Consider the following 15,820-nt stretch of genomic DNA (forward strand, 5'->3'; position numbering starts at 1 on the left):
AATAGTTTTCTATGAAAATACTTTCTATTTTCAAAGAGTGACACAAATTTGAAAATTTCAATGTTTTCTCCTAGTTTGTGTCTAACTTTTCAATGATGAATACTATCAAAAGATAGTCTTCACCAAGGTTTTCAAAAGTATTTTAAAAATATTTTAAAAACCAATATCTAACTATGTTCTTTGGGCTCAATGCCCATGACTTGTACATTAGCTTTCCCAATGATTGGAAAACACATAACTATGTGTTTTGATGAACCTAAAACTCAACAAGATGCACTAAATCAACATCTTGAGTTTTGTTCACCATCCTAACATCTCAATTGTATCTAATGTATACTAAAACACATACAAATCACCTTATGGTTCTTTGTGAGATGTATATTTGATTTTGGCCTAAACTAATGGATCATGCATATCTATCTAGGCATTATGAAATTTATGATCATCCACCTACGATGTCACTTGGTATACTCCCACTTGTTGGAATATTTACCATTCATAATAAATGTCATTTGTCCTTAATTACAAGGAAATTAACATAATGCATGATGTTATATGGCATACATCAAAATAAGCAATTTTCAAAAGAAAAAAAATGTTATAGCTACATGATGTATGTATGACATGACATGGTATTTTTGTATTTTTCATACTAAAAATGAATGCAACACATGATGTCATGACATATGATAGGCAAACAAAGCATGACAAATTAGCATAAATAAAATACCTAGATTACCTATCTAAGTGTCCTTAAACCTCAGCTAATCTTAAAATTAAATCCTAAATTGCCAAATTTTATCAAGAAATTGTCAAACCCCAACTTGGCATTTCTTTACTCTCTTGATTTATTTATGTCAATTAAAATTAAGCACGTTCCTCAAATTTTGGCATATTTATCCTTCCAAAGGAGTAATCAATCCGATTAAGGCTTAGATTTTCCTTAACCCATTAAGAGAACACCAAAATCTCAACTTAGTATCTCTTATGATTTTCCTTTAAATGTGCCAATTTAACCTAATTTCAAATCCTCAAAACTTGGCACCTTTTTGCTCTTCAAGGCTTAATCACATTTGATTAAAGCACGGGTTTTCTCTTAATTCCTTAAGTATCAAAATTCTAACTTGATTTTTCTTATACTTTTCTTAAGTGTGCCAATTTATATTAAGTTCAACTCTTCAAATTTTGGCATATATATTACTCTTTCAAAGAATAACCCTAATAATCCTTCTCATTTTCAAAGGTTAACAATAACCTTGAAAATGCTCTCAAGTGTCAACTTTACCAAGGTTGGGTTAATTACCTTTCCAATTGAAGTTGACACTCTCTAAACTCATCTAGGGTGTAGAGAATATGCTCCTAGGAACCCAAAATCTATTGGTGTTCCTTGGCTGCTTTAGGTACTCACTAGGGATAACTTCCCTAGATACCTTCTTAAGGACCTTTCTAGGCTTCTTAGAAGCCTTGGTCACTTCTACTAGGTTACTCCTAGGTATAGCTTCCCTTGTAACCTTCTCTGTGACTTTGTTAGACTTCTTGGAAGTCTTAGTCACATTGGTCTTGTCAAAAGAACCTTTAGGGATTCCTTCCCTAGTATCCTTGACTTGACCTCTATACCTAGGGTTGGTCCCATAGCTATATGGAACCCTATGGTATTGAGTCTCACTCTTCTTGGCTTTGGGTTTGTATCTCAAACCTGTATGACTATTGAATGACTCTTGCCTAGTTCTCCCTAGAGTTTGCTCATTTTGACCCTTAAGAATATTTTCCATTCTTGCTAGGGTCCTCTCTAAATTTTCAAGTCTTGACCTCAAGACTTGGTTCCCCATCATTAAATCCATAGATTTGGATTTTTCTTGACCCCTATGAACATTTCTATATTTTGGCATATATCTATAATCCTTAGAGTTATTGCCTAAGATACTATCTACCTTCCTAAACTTAGGTATTGTAGATCTAGCATGAGGAGGAATGCATTTTCCCTTAACGTTATCTTGCTTCCTACTTTCATGATAATTTGCATTAAAATGATAAGGATTATTTCTAACATGCATTTTATCATGACTAAGAGGAATTGCACTATTAAAGTTTACCTTGGGTTTGCTCTTAAAAGCTCCCCCTTGACATGTGATTCCTCCTTTGACTTTGGTTGTTTTCTTCTCCTTTGGACATTGGATTCGATAATGTCCATTTTGGTTACACAATAAACACACAATGTGTTCCTTGCTCTTCTTTGTTGTGGGGATTGTCTCCTTGGGCTTCTCCTTGCCCTTGGGCACTACTTGGCTCTTCTTCTTGGCCAATTTGGGACACTTTCTCTTGTAGTGTCCATGCTCCCTACACTCAAAGCAAATGATATGGTTTTTGTTATTTACAATTGAAGTTTCTATACATTTTCTTGTAGGGATGATGCTTGATTTTCCATTTGATTTATCTTGTATTGTGGAGGTTGCATCATCTTTTTCTTCTTCTCCTCTTGAGGATGTGGGTACTTCCACCTTTTCCTCTCTTGAAGATGTTGGTCCCTTTGGAGGCCGGCAAGAGGGGAGGGGTGAATTGCCCTACAAAAAATAAACTACAAACCTTTCTTGGATATTCAACTAATTTAAAAGAACTTGTAATAATAAATAAACGAGACTAATTAGAAACAAATTCAGAAACAGAGGGTTTACTTGATTTGCAATCAGATGATTACTAATCCAAGGCAAAGATGACACACTATCTGATTCTCCTCTAGACGGAGTAGCCTCTTACAGCGTTGACAGTACAAAAGAATAGAAAGCACAGAGAAAATGGATTACAAGTTGGTTGAATAATCTGTGCAGATCAGTGCTATATTTATAGCACTGTTCGGAGTGCCCCGAAGGATTCTGGGCGCCCTGGGGGGATAAAACTTTATCCCCCAACGTTCAGTCAACGTCCACATCATCATGGATGAATTTTGGGTTCCGGGCGCCCGGAAGGGTTCCGGGAGCTCGGACCCTCAAAAGCTGCCCAAGGCGCCCGGACCACTTAAGTCAACCTTGTTGACTTTTGTGGTCCGGTTCCACTGCTCCGGTTTAACTCGTCTCGGTCCGGGTCTTCTGTTCCGGCTCCGATAGCTTGGGTGATCTCGGCCATCCGGAATAAGGCTCACCCGAACCCAAGTTCCGACCTTCTCCTCGAGCAGCCTTCCTTCCCGGTTTCTCATCCCTCGAACGCCGCGCACGTTCTTCTCGTCCACCGGTGTACTCTTCCACGGTCACCTCGTCCCTCGGACGCACCGAGCCCGTCGGCTCTCTCCCCACGTCGTCCTTCTCGTTAGCCACGTCTTCCGCTCGATTTCCTGTATTCCTAAGCTCCTGCACACTTAGACACAAGGGTTAGACAAAACAGAACCTAACTTAACTTATTTGATCACATCAAAACACCTTGGGGTTCCAACAATCTCCCCCTTTTTGATGTGAGCAACTTAAGTTAAGATAGGGTAAACAAATGCAATAAAAACAGTTAATTTGTAATTAATTTGTAAATAAGTCTAAAGATTTTTCAATTAAAAAATTATATTACAATATATTACCTCCCCCTAGACTTAACATACTTCTCCCCCTTTGATCACATAAAAATTGGGGTTATAAACAAGTCTAAGGTAAATTCTCACTTAAAAAAAATCTTAAATGTTAAAAAACATTTCTTAAAATTTAAGTTTGAAACTTATTTCAACATTTCCTTAAAAAAAAATTCTAAGGCAATTTTTTTAAAAAAAAAATTCTAAGGCAATATTTAGAAAATTTCTAAGGCAAATTTTTTTTAAAAATTTGTAATGTAAGAATTTTCTAACTTAAAAAAAAATTCTAAGTTAAAAACATGGGAAAAAGAATTTTAATTTCTAAAAATATATATATATATATATATATATATATATATATATATATATATATATATATATATATATATATATATTTTAACTGAATATTTTTGAAAATATTTTTTAAAACAAATTGAATAACCCTTTAAAGCATATTTGCAACAAAAACATTTTCTAAGTTAAAACTTTTCAAAACAAATGTTTAACAACTTTTAAACATTATTTAATTCTAACTTTAATACTTTTTCCAGAAAGTTAATTAAACATTTGATTTCAGTATTTTGGCTTCCAGGTCGTGGTGAGGCACTAGGCCTTCTTGGTTATTGGAGCAACAACCACTTCCTTAGACAAAGCCTCATAAAGAAACTATCTGTTTAACTTTCTTGCTAAAAAATGCTAAGTTTAATTTAAAATTCAAGTTAAACATGTTTTCGAAACCCAATAGAGGTTCCTTCCTACAGGGTTAATTAAATATTTTCTAGGTACATAGGCCTTTGATATTTTTCTAATTTGATTTTGGTGAAACCTATAATACCAGTTTAGTCCTCTATAATTTCTAAAAGTAGAAATATTTGAACCATTAGACTTTTTCAATCTTTCTATTTCTTCTTTTAGTTTTTCATTTTCAATTTTTAATTTATCTAAATCCTTTATAAGACATGATTTTGCCAAAATTATTTTTGTTTCTAAAATTTCATTTTCTAATTTGGTATTTTTACTTTCTAATTTATACATGGATTTAGCCATTGTCTTAATACCAAAGTAAAGTTGATCAGGGGGTAAGAGGCATACCTCACTTACCATATCAGACTTGAAGCCTGAATCTCCCCCTACTTCGCTGCTTTCATCTGAGGTCGCTTCCCCTTCATCGATGCTGGGTTCTGATGTGCTTTGTCCTTTGTAGCTTGCCATCAGTGCTAGCCCGACATATTCTTGAATCTCGGACTCAGATGAAGAAGTGTCGTCCCAAGTAGCTTTTAGGTTCTTGTGCTTCTTGGGAATCTTGCCTTTGTCCTTCTTTAGTTCTAGGCAATCTTCTTTTAGGTGTCCTTTCTTTTGACACTGGTAGCAACGCATCCTTCTTCTATTCCTTGGATTCTTTTTATTCTGCATTTCTTTAAATTTATTAGATCTAAAAAACTTTTTAAAGTTTCTTACCATGTATGCTTCCTGATCATCTTCTGAGTCTGACTCGGGTTTATCTCTTTTGGTTGTGTTTAGTGCGATCATCTGGCTTGATTCCTTTGTTCCTGCACACCTGGTTTCATGCAATTCAAGAGTGGAGAACAGTTCTTCTAAAGTACTTACCTCCAAGTCTTTCGAAATGTAGTAGGCGTCGACAATTGATGTCCATTCTGAAGTTCTGGGAAATGCGTTGAGTGCGTAGCGTATAGTGTCCCGATTTGTTACCGTTTCTCTGAGGTTCTCGAGACCAGTAATCAGTTCTTTAACCTTCACGTGTAGATTGGCTACCTTCTCACCTTTTTTCAGATGGATGTTCATCAGCTTGTTCCGGAGGATGTCTCTTCTAGTGAGCTTCGCTTCGGACGTGCCTTCGTGGAGTTCTAGGAACTTCTCCCAGAGTTCTTTAGCAGATGAATAGCTTCCGATGCGGTCGACCTCTTGAGGCGGCAACACGCTCAGCAAGTGATATTCTGCACGGCTGTTTGCTACAGACTCATTCTACTCCTTCTTTGTCCAATGACTCTCTTCTTTTTCTTCTCCATCTTGATTCATCGGAGCTACAAAATTATACTTCATAATAAACCGAATTTTGAAATCAATTTTTAGAAATACCTCCATACGACGCTTCCAGTCTGCGAAGTCTCCCTCGAATTTTGGTGGAACGATGCTTGGTCCGGCCATCTCGTTGCTTCGATCAATGGTTAGTCCTCCTAAAGCGCCTTGCTCTGATACCACTTGTTGGTCCCTTTGGAGGCCGACAAGAGGGGAAGGGTGAATTGCCCTTCAAAAAATAAACCACAAACCTTTCTCGGATATTCAACTAATTTAAAAGAACTTGTAATAATAAATAAACGAGACTAATTAGAAACAAATTCAGACACAGAGAGTTTACTTGGTTTGTAATCAGAGGATTGCTAATCCAAGGCAAAGATGACGCACTATCTGATTCTCCTCTGGGCGGAGTAGCCTCTTACAGCGTTGACAGTACAAAAGAATAAAAAGCACAGAGAAAATGGATTACAAGTTAGTTGAATAATCTGTGCAGATCAGTGCTATATTTATAGTACTATTCGAGGGTGGCCCGAAGGGTTCCGGACGCCCTAGGGGGATAAAACTTTATCCCCCAACGTTCAGTCAATGTACACATCATCGTGGATGAATTTTGGGTTCCGGGCGCCCGGACCCTCAAAAGCTGCCCAGGGCGCCCGGACCACTTAAGTCAACCTTGTTGACTTTTTATGGTCCGATTCCACTGCTCCGGTTTAGCTCGTCTTGGTCCGGGTCTTCTGTTCCGGCTCCGCTAGCTTGGATGATCTCGGCCATACGGAATAGGGCTCACCCGAACCCAAGTTCCGGCCTTCTCCTCGAGCAGCCTTCCTTCCCGGTTTCTCGTCCCTCGAACGTCGCGCATGTTCTTCTCATCCACCGGTGTACTCTTCCACGATCACCTTGTCCCTCGGACACACCGAGCCCGCCGGTTCTCTCCCCGTGTCGTCCTTCTCGCTAGCTGCATCTTCCGCTCGACTTCCTGTGTTCCTAAGCTCCTGCACACTTAGACACAAGGGTTAGACAAAACAGGACCTAAGTTAACTTGTTTGATCACATCAAAACACCTTGGGGTTCCAACAGAAGATGTAGAAGATCTCTTATCTTCTTCCTTCTCCTCCTCTTCCTTCTTCTCCTCGAATGTTGACCTTATGTCAACATCAGATTGGTCCTTCTCTTCTTGGACCAATGAGCCCTTCTCCTTAGGCTCCTCTACTCCTTGGAATTGTGGTGAGTTTTCATGATAGGCAATGATCTTTTTCCAAAGATCGCATGCACTTGTGCATTCACCTACACTCACAATGATATTAGAAGGTAATAAATTTAACAAGATTTTTGTTACCTCCTTATCCGCCTCTGCTTGCTCCCGTTGTTCCTCGGTCCAATATCGAGGTCGGAGGCGCTTCCCCTTTTTATCCTTAGGAGCTTCAAATGGGTCTTCCAATGCAACCCATTGGTTCCAATCCATTTGAAACTAAGTTTTCAACCTCGTCCTCCAATAGTTAAAATCTTCTTTGTCATACGGAGGTGGAATTCGGATATCCCATCCGAGCGGTCATTCAGACTCCATCTTCTTCTTCCTCTAGCTTCTTGCTCTCTTGGCGGTTAGTTCATAGAAGAGCGACCTTGCTCTGATACCAATTGTTGAGACCGATGTGCCCGCTAGAGGGGGGTGAATAGCGTTTCATCGCGCACTTGTGCTTGCTTCGTCTTGATATGCAGCGGAAAATAAAATACAAACACACTACAACGCTAACACACGGATTTACTTGGTATCCACCTCAAGATGAGGTGACTAATCCAAGGATCCACACACAACGCTATCTCCACTAATGAAACAATCCTTCTCGATCGCAGCCGGAGGCGGAGAAGCCTCGTACACACTCACACAACAACACAAACAAGAATACAAGAAGAGAGTACAAGATACAAATGAAAATACTACTTCTTCTTAATTACTTGTTGCTTGTTGTTGCCTCTTGAATCTTGAGAGAACACTCCCAAGAGCCTTTCAAGAACTGGTAGTGAAGATCGGAGAAAGTCACTGAAGATCGCCAAAAAATCGCAGGAAGAAGATTGCAAAAATCTAGCGAAGAAAACGCTCCGCCCAGGCTATATACAGTGCCTCCAATCGATTGAAATCAACCCCAATCAATTGTCACGTCAGCACCGCTCCATCGCAGTCGTCCATCACCTGCATCCTGCGCGACGGTCGAATCCCAATCGATCGGTCAATCGATTGGGACAATTTGAATCGATCCACCGATCGATTCAGATTCTTTCTGTGTTCTCGGGATCGCGCGAGAACTCCCAGCTCCAATCAATCGACCAATCGATTGGGAAGGCCTCTGTGCTCGTGACTCATGCTCTCAATCGATTGGGCCATTTATTCTTTCGCAACACACTCCAATCGATCGGCTGATCGATTAGACCCTGGTTCAATCGATTGCCCAATCGATTGACCATCCTAGACTTGACTCAATCTCAAGTCCAAAGTCTCCAACCCAACTCTTGGTCAACCGTGACCTGTTGGGTCTCCATGCCTAGCATTTGGCCACACCCGACCAACCTCGAACTAGTCTTTTAGCCTCCTCCATCAGCCTTGCGTCCCTCAGATATCTCCCCATCCTTCACGCCTTGTATTCAGGAGCTTCCTTCAGCCTCATCCTAGTTGTCGGGTCTTCCTTGCCAAGTCATACCAGGACTTACCTTGCCAAGACCACATGCTTGGACTTTCCAATTGTCTGGCTCCTCACCAGGACTTTCTCCTTTGCCAAGATCACACTTGGACTTTTCAACTGTCTGGCTCCTCACCAGAACTTTCTCCTGCCTAGCTCCTCACTAAGACTTTCCCGTTGCCTGGCTCCTCACCAGGACTTTCCAAATACCTAACATCCAATTAGGACTTTCACAATCAAGTCTCCTGTCAATCTTGACCTACTTGACTTGTCTTCTCATCAACCTGGTCAACCCTTTGACCATCTCCATAATCGGACGATTGCTCCAGCAATCTCCTTATATTGTCAAACATCAAAACTCAAATCCTGACTCAAGCTTGACTCAACTCAAGCTTAGTCAAACTGGTCAACCTTGACCTAGGGAAATTGCTCCAACAAAGATTACTTGAAATAAATCATAGAGCTTTTTATACACCTTGTGGATATGTCATAGTCTGAATTTGGCATTATGTGATATGACTAATTGTTGTTCTAAAGCTATGTCTATGTTTGGAGTGATACAACGTATTTATACATTATTTTCCTCTTCTACAAAGCGTTGGAAAGTTTTTAAACATCACGTAGAAGGTCTGACAATTAAGTCATTATCACAAACTCATTGGGAAAGTCATGTTGAAAATGTGAAAGCTATAAAAGAACAAACATCAAAAATTAGAGATGCTTTACTTGATTTAGCACAAACGAGTAAAGATCTAAAAACAAAAAGTGAAGTTGAATCATTGGCAACATATGACCTTAAAAATTTTGAATTCTTGCTTGGCTTGGTAATTTGGTACAAGTTGTTGCATACGATTAATATTGTGAATAAATTTTTTCAAGGTGAAAATATGGATATTGATATTGCAATTAAACAATTAAAAGGGCTTATTCTTATTTTTAAGGAGTATCGAGAGTTTGGATTTGATAAGGCCATGATAGAAGCGAAGCAAATGGCAGAAGAAATGGAGATTGAAGCTACATTCAAAGAAAAATGTATTATCCGAAGAAACAAACAATTTGATGAAAGTTGTAGTGAAGATGTGATGCAATTCAGCTGAAGAATCTTTTAGAGTTAATTATTTTATTTTCTTAATCGATCAAACTATTTCTTCACTAAAAACTCGATTCAAACAATTTCAAAAGTACGAAGAAATATTTGAGGTTTTGTTCAATCCAGAGAGATTAAAGTTTGCTAATGATGATAATCTAATAAAATTTTGAAAAAATCTTGAAGAAACATTGAGATATAATGGCAAGTCAGATATTAATGAAGATGATATGCATATAGAGTTATCAATCTTGAAACAGTCTTTACCGGTGGAAGCAAAAAGAGCAATAGATGTTTTGAATTATTTGAAAAATATGGATTATTGTTATCCAAATACTCATGTTGCATACAGAATTTTATTGACTACACCAATTTACAGTGACATCTGCAAAAAGAAATTTTCCAAGTTGAAGTTAATTAAAACATATCTTCGATCAACCATGTCACAAGAAAGATTAAATGGATTAGCAATGTTGTCTATTGAAAAAAAATTAATTGAACATCTTGATTATACAAGCTTATTTGTTATTTTTGCAGCTAAAATAACAAGACGTATTGTATTCAAATAATTATTGGTAATATTTATATTTTTATTTCATTATATATTTGTAATATTAAATATTTTTTAACTTCATATATTACTTTACATGTTGCAGGCTCACTAAAACACGATAGCAATATACATTTTACTTTTATAGATAAAACGGAAGCAAGACGTATTATATTAAATGATTACTAGTAATATTTATTTTTTATTCTATTTTGAAATATTTATGTTATTCAATTCTTTATTTTATTGTATATTTTGTAGTCTGGCTAAAAAATTTTGATTATATATTTAAAGGAGGATTATATGTGGAAGTGTAGATGATTTTTTAAATTAATATAATAGTAAAATGGCGTAAGGGGCTGAAGTTCGACTCAGCTCGTCAAAATCTCAGGTGCGGCACTGTCTCTGCGTAGCCACCGGCAATGGTGACGACAACGACGCCTACTTTTCCTTCGTCCTCGGTCCTTGCCAAGCCTCTCCGGCGGCCGTCGGGTGGCAGCTGGAACCAGAGAGGGGTGGCGGATCCGCCTCGGGCTACGGCAATGGCGGAACTACTGAAGAGGTTAGTTTACAACAGGCCCTGATTGCGATTAAATTTAAGGTAATCGCTTTCGTGTGAGGTGCAGTTGATTTGCTAAAATAATTATAAGGCCTTTTATTAAAACATAATTGGCAAAGTAATTTCTTGGCATTATAAATTAATATTATAATTGCTCAAATTAATATGTTGATTACATTTATGTAATCAATCTATATGAAGGTTATTTTTCAGCAGTTTGATAAATTATTTATTAAATCAAAGTAACTTATAATATAATTAGAATGTATCTATGGTGGTATAGTGAATTGCTAAACCGTTTCATATAGCACATCTAAGTCAATACATAATATTTTTCAAGGCTTACATGGAAGATGAATTATAATTGATATATTTATGATGCAAAATTGGTTTTTTTTTAAAACAATTATAATTGTACGTGCAGTTGTTGCGGTAAGTTCAATTTTGTTGGGGCTGCTATCAATCCAACATTTAAAGCTCTTGTTGCCTTTGTCTGATTTCAGTGGTTTCAGTTATAGCTTAAGTTAGCAACCCAGTCCTTTAGTCTGATTTCAGGGATTTTTAAAACTTGTGACTAACCAAATGTTTCAGAAATTTTCATAACGAAAATGCGAGTTATAAGAAATTGACATTCATGACTAGCATACCATAACTTAAACAATTATTCAACTGTACAATGTAATCAGATCAGAGCACTGATATAAAACCTCCATTTTATATAATGATGATTTATCACTACTGATTAAGAACACTAATGCTAATTTTTCTAAGTATAAACTGTATTACTAGTGTTAATTTCAAAATATAATTACATACCTTACATGCCTCCAGTTACTCCAACTAGAACAGTCGAAGAAGGTACACTGCATGCCTGCTTCAGCTTCATCTCCTTCACCGCATTCACCCAAAAGCTAAAGCTCGATCTTGGAGCCAACACGTCGATCGACACCTCCTTTCTCTCGATCAATCCATTTGCATAGCTTTCGAAGCCATTGATGTTCTCCCAAAGCTTCACCAACTTGGTGGGGTTTTTCTCGCCCTGAGCATTCTCGATCCATTCTCTTGCTTCTTCCACCTTGGCCCAGAAACATGAGTCCTGCGTCAGCCCAGCAAACTTGCTCCTCTTCCGGTTGGCAGCCTTCTCCTCATTCCACCATTTGTCAAACACCTCATACCTCCTCTCCCTGCCATGGTTCAGGTAGTGGCCCCTGGTCTTGTAGAGCTGGCACCGGTAGTATTCGGCAATGTCCAGGGGCTCAACTAGGAGCTTGTAGAATTGAGCAGCATTGACCCACTTGTCGCGCTTCAAGAAGTTGTGTGGCAGCTTGTTGTCCTGCAGCATAGAGAGCAAACTGTCCCAGAAATGCCCAAGCTTGATGCGGTTTATATTAACCTTGCTATCACGCTTGGGCGCCTTCCGGAGCTTGAAACAATCATAGTAGCCCATGTCATCATCACACAAGTCCTTGTACCACTCAATCTGAGCACGGCATGGTGTCACCTTGGCTAGCTTTATAGCTAGACTGGCACTGTTTAGATTTGGGCGCCGACACATGCTCAATTCAAGCCATTCTCGTGCCTCCATGGCCCCCATGTCCTGTTATATTGAACGACTGGTAAGTCATTGGTTTAAGGTTTCAGAATCTCAAATGCAACAATGTCAGAGCAAACTTAGACTCAACCTTTACATTCATCTCAGTTAAGTAGACTGCTTTTAAACATATAAATAGTATATTTCAAAAAGCATACCTTGATTTTTTTTTTCTCCTAATACTGTGAAAGGAAGACAATTGAAGGCCAACTACTATTGGCTTAAGTGCTTAACTTTTTTTAAAGAGAATAAAAGATTAATAGTATAAAAAATACCAATCTACCTGCACTCCAAGGCCTGATGCCTCCAGTGCCAGTGAGACCCCCACGCTATAGTTAGACTTGGTTTCATATTCTTCAGAGTGGAGTCTCTTTTTGAATTGTAGGTTTTCTGATAACTTTGACACGAGATCCCCATAGGAAATGTGCTGCTCCTCAATGCTGCTACTTGCATCACCTGTCATGAACGTTAGTTGGAGCATCTTCAAAACAGTCAGTGGATCACTGATGCACACTGCTCCTTCTGTGGAGCATAAAGCATAGTTTCCGAATGGTCGATAAATATCCATTTGATGCTTCTGCTCTGCTGCCGCTTCACTGATATGCATAGATATATAATGATGCAGCTCTGCTTTCTGGTTGTCAGACATGCCCAATGTGGATCTTGAGGACTGAGGATTACACATTGAAACTTGCCATGATTGCATGAGATTGTGAATTAAGGTAGCAAACTGGTTAGGCATGGAGTTGAGAGGGCAAAAGAGCAGCCTCGGCATGATGTCATGCTGTGAGACAACATGACAGAACCTTCCACCCCATCGTTCTCTAAGAATTGCTCGAGAGAGTGTCTCATTCCCTATCATTGGGCTCCCAAATGTGATACAGAGGAGTGAAGCAGGCGTTGGAGCATTTGCCCGAGCAGATGATGCGCATAGGAAATAGAGGCCCAAAAGGGAGGCCATGCAACCTCCCACAGAGTGACCAGTCAATACCACGGACTTGTTTTTGGTCTCTGATATCAGCACCTAAACATTTGAAGCAAAGAAATAACCACAACTCTACATACACAAAATAACATGTAATTTTGATAAGACAAATATCAAGTTATGTCAACAAAGCATCATGGTATATCCTTGAAAAATAAAATCCGATTAGCATAGTATTGCATCTTACCGGATCAATTTTAGTTATTAAAACTCAGGAAGGATGGTAAATGGTATACATGACATGTGGAATGAATTGCAGTAACAACTTTTAATAGTGACGAAAATGAAAAACAAAAGGAGTATATAACAGATCACAAGATAATTTGATGGTGGAGAGCGGGTCAAACTTGCAATAAACTGCCATCATAATCTTCCTAATGTAAGACTGGACTTCGCTGGGAAGACTTTGTTGGTATACTTGATGGAAGCATCTCCAAGAATGGACAATCAGCCTATTTTGACTGAAACTTGCAAGACCAGATGTCCTGGTCCACAAAAAAGTGGACCAGGGGATGGTCCACTCTCAATTGCGGCCGGATCGTAATTGCGATCCGACTGTAATTGGTTGCGATCCCTTTATGGGTTCATCGTCCCCACCAAATTATAGTTTGGGTCGGAGCGGGCCGCCAAAGGCCGCCCCCGCTCAACGCCCGGCAACTTGGACACTTGCCTCACCCGCTTTGACCCAAATTATAACTTGGTGGGAACGGTGAACCCATGAAGGAATCACAATCAATTACGGCCGGATCGCAATTACAATCTAGCCATAATTGGAAGTAACTTTTTTGTGGACCAGAAGATCTTCTCTCGAAACTTGCTGACTCTCGTTGTTAGGAATGGACCGTCTTTCTATGCATATAATGCAGCACTATATATCTCAGCCTCTACTGTAGATCTTATAGACATACACAGAAATAACATTAAACAAGGATGTCATGGCAAAAACCTTCTTTTGTATCAGGAAAAAAGAAACGAAAATATTGATGAATTTGCAGTCTACAAGGCTTAAAAACATAGAATGCATCTTGAATTCTCTCTGGACCCGTCATTTTTCACAAATCCCATGCCCAGATTGGCATACTTTACCATAAGAAGGTGCAGTGCTACACCTAAAGGTTGTGCTGATATTTAATTTTCAAAACTTTCCAGCAATTGACACCAAGGAAGACGGCGCATGCATCTCAAAGTCCAAAGATCAATTTTTTCTTCCACTCAAAAAAAAGGAAAAAAGGATCATCATATTCAAGTAATGATGCAATTTAGGAGATTTGGTGAAATAAAAAAACTACCCTAATTTGATTAAATTAGGAGCATAGGAAACCCTAATCCAAGGGGGAAAAAAAATCGAGGACAGACCTGGAACTCGGAGCTATGGTACAAGCTCATAAACAGGCGGAGGGCACCGGCCTGGAGGAGGACCGGCGGCGGCTGCCCGCCGTCGTCCCCTTCGCCTCCGCCCAGCGGCTCAAAGAGCTCATGCGCGCCACTGTAAAGGGGAACAAGCTCGAAGAACCCACCGCCGAGGCCAGACGAGGCCGCGGACGGCGAAGCGTCTGTATGCGCCCCGGAGAAGGCGACGAAGACCGCGTCGTCGCTCCTGTCGAGAACGAATCTCGCGTTGCCAGCATTGACACGCATGGAGCGGTTCCACGCTTGAGTCAGCAAAGGGGAGGAGGCGAGGAGAGCGCCGAGGACGTGGCTTGTCTCGAACCTTTAAGAGAAGCCCCAAATCAAGACAGAGCGAGAAGGGAAGAGGCGATGGGATTGAGCTGTAGAAACTTACATGGAGCGCTCCGCCTCCGCCCTGGAATCCATCGCCGTAGCTTGAGGTCGAATTTAGCGGCGAGGAGGAAGAGGGGAACTTGATGTTTGGGGAAAGAGAAAGAACGATGGTTTGGGTTTCATGGTGCACACTTTCAACACACTGATTGAGAGAGATCTTGTTTCGTGTTTTTAGCTTAAAATGTGAAAGCATGGCACGCACCATTATTGAACAAATTTACTTTGCACCCCCTCCCCTAGTTGTTCTCTTTCTTTTAAAAATATACTTCGTAGTTTTAAAACTGTAACAATACCCTCACTGACATAAAAAAATTAAAAAATAAAAAATAAAAATCAGATAAGCACGTTTTTAAATAGGGTGGGATAGGGTTAGGACCCGTCCCGTAACCCCCTTACCCAATACCCATCCTGATAAGAATCGGGAATTTTTTTTTCTCCCGATCCCGTACCCAAAAAGTGTCGGGACCCGAATATTCGGGATCCCGAATATTCGAGATCGGGTAGGGACACGTAAAAATATCCCGAAAATTATTTTTTTTAAAAAAAAAATCTATAGAGACTCAAATAATTTTTTAGTACAATACAAATAAATTAAAACGATTTCGTGGTACATAACAATTAAAAGCTAAAATATCTTCCTAGGACATCATAAATATATTAAAAAAACTAAAACTACTACTTAGTTTATACTTTATACCTAATACAAGAAAATCTAAAAAAAAAAGTTGTCATGTCAACCATTATATCAATAATGAATTGATGATATGGTGACCTTAGTCCTTAGAAATGCTTGGATTCAACTTACAGAAAAAAAATCATAAAAATTATTCTTTATATCATTTTATCAATTTTCATATGCTAAAATAAACTAATTGATTATCTTCTTCACACATTGTCAATAAATTATTTAGAAATAAAATTATGATGAAGTATTAGAAAAAAATAAACATAATAGTTAGATGCTTAAAATATATATAAAAAATAATATTTTTAATATAAAAAATAATATT

General features: G+C 38.8%; 1 protein-coding gene across 1 annotated transcript; it reads right to left on the reverse strand.

Moving 5' to 3' along the window:
- Positions 1 to 11,067: 11,067 nt before the first annotated feature.
- Positions 11,068 to 14,972, reverse strand: LOC121980288 (lipase-like PAD4). Its single transcript, XM_042532269.1, has 4 exons — positions 14,812 to 14,972; positions 14,385 to 14,739; positions 12,327 to 13,067; positions 11,068 to 12,049 (listed from the first exon to the last, which is right to left on the reverse strand). The coding sequence occupies exons 1-4, from the start codon at positions 14,841 to 14,843 to the stop codon at positions 11,270 to 11,272; spliced, it is 1,908 nt and encodes a 635-aa protein (XP_042388203.1). The 5' UTR covers positions 14,844 to 14,972; the 3' UTR covers positions 11,068 to 11,269.
- Positions 14,973 to 15,820: the final 848 nt, after the last annotated feature.

Source organism: Zingiber officinale, chromosome 5A (assembly GCF_018446385.1).
Source record: "Zingiber officinale cultivar Zhangliang chromosome 5A, Zo_v1.1, whole genome shotgun sequence".
NCBI lineage: Eukaryota > Viridiplantae > Streptophyta > Magnoliopsida > Zingiberales > Zingiberaceae > Zingiber > Zingiber officinale.

Excerpts from the sequence above, each read along its gene's own strand:
- LOC121980288 (XM_042532269.1), bottom strand. The coding sequence starts at position 14,843 with ATGGATTCCAGGGCGGAGGCGGAGCGCTCCAT. Across the intron at positions 14,740-14,811 it reads GCGGAGGCGGAGCGCTCCAT|GTTCGAGACAAGCCACGTCC; the intron begins GTAAGTTTCTAC and ends CTTCTCTTAAAG. Across the intron at positions 13,068-14,384 it reads ACCATAGCTCCGAGTTCCAG|GTGCTGATATCAGAGACCAA; the intron begins GTCTGTCCTCGA and ends TCAAATGTTTAG.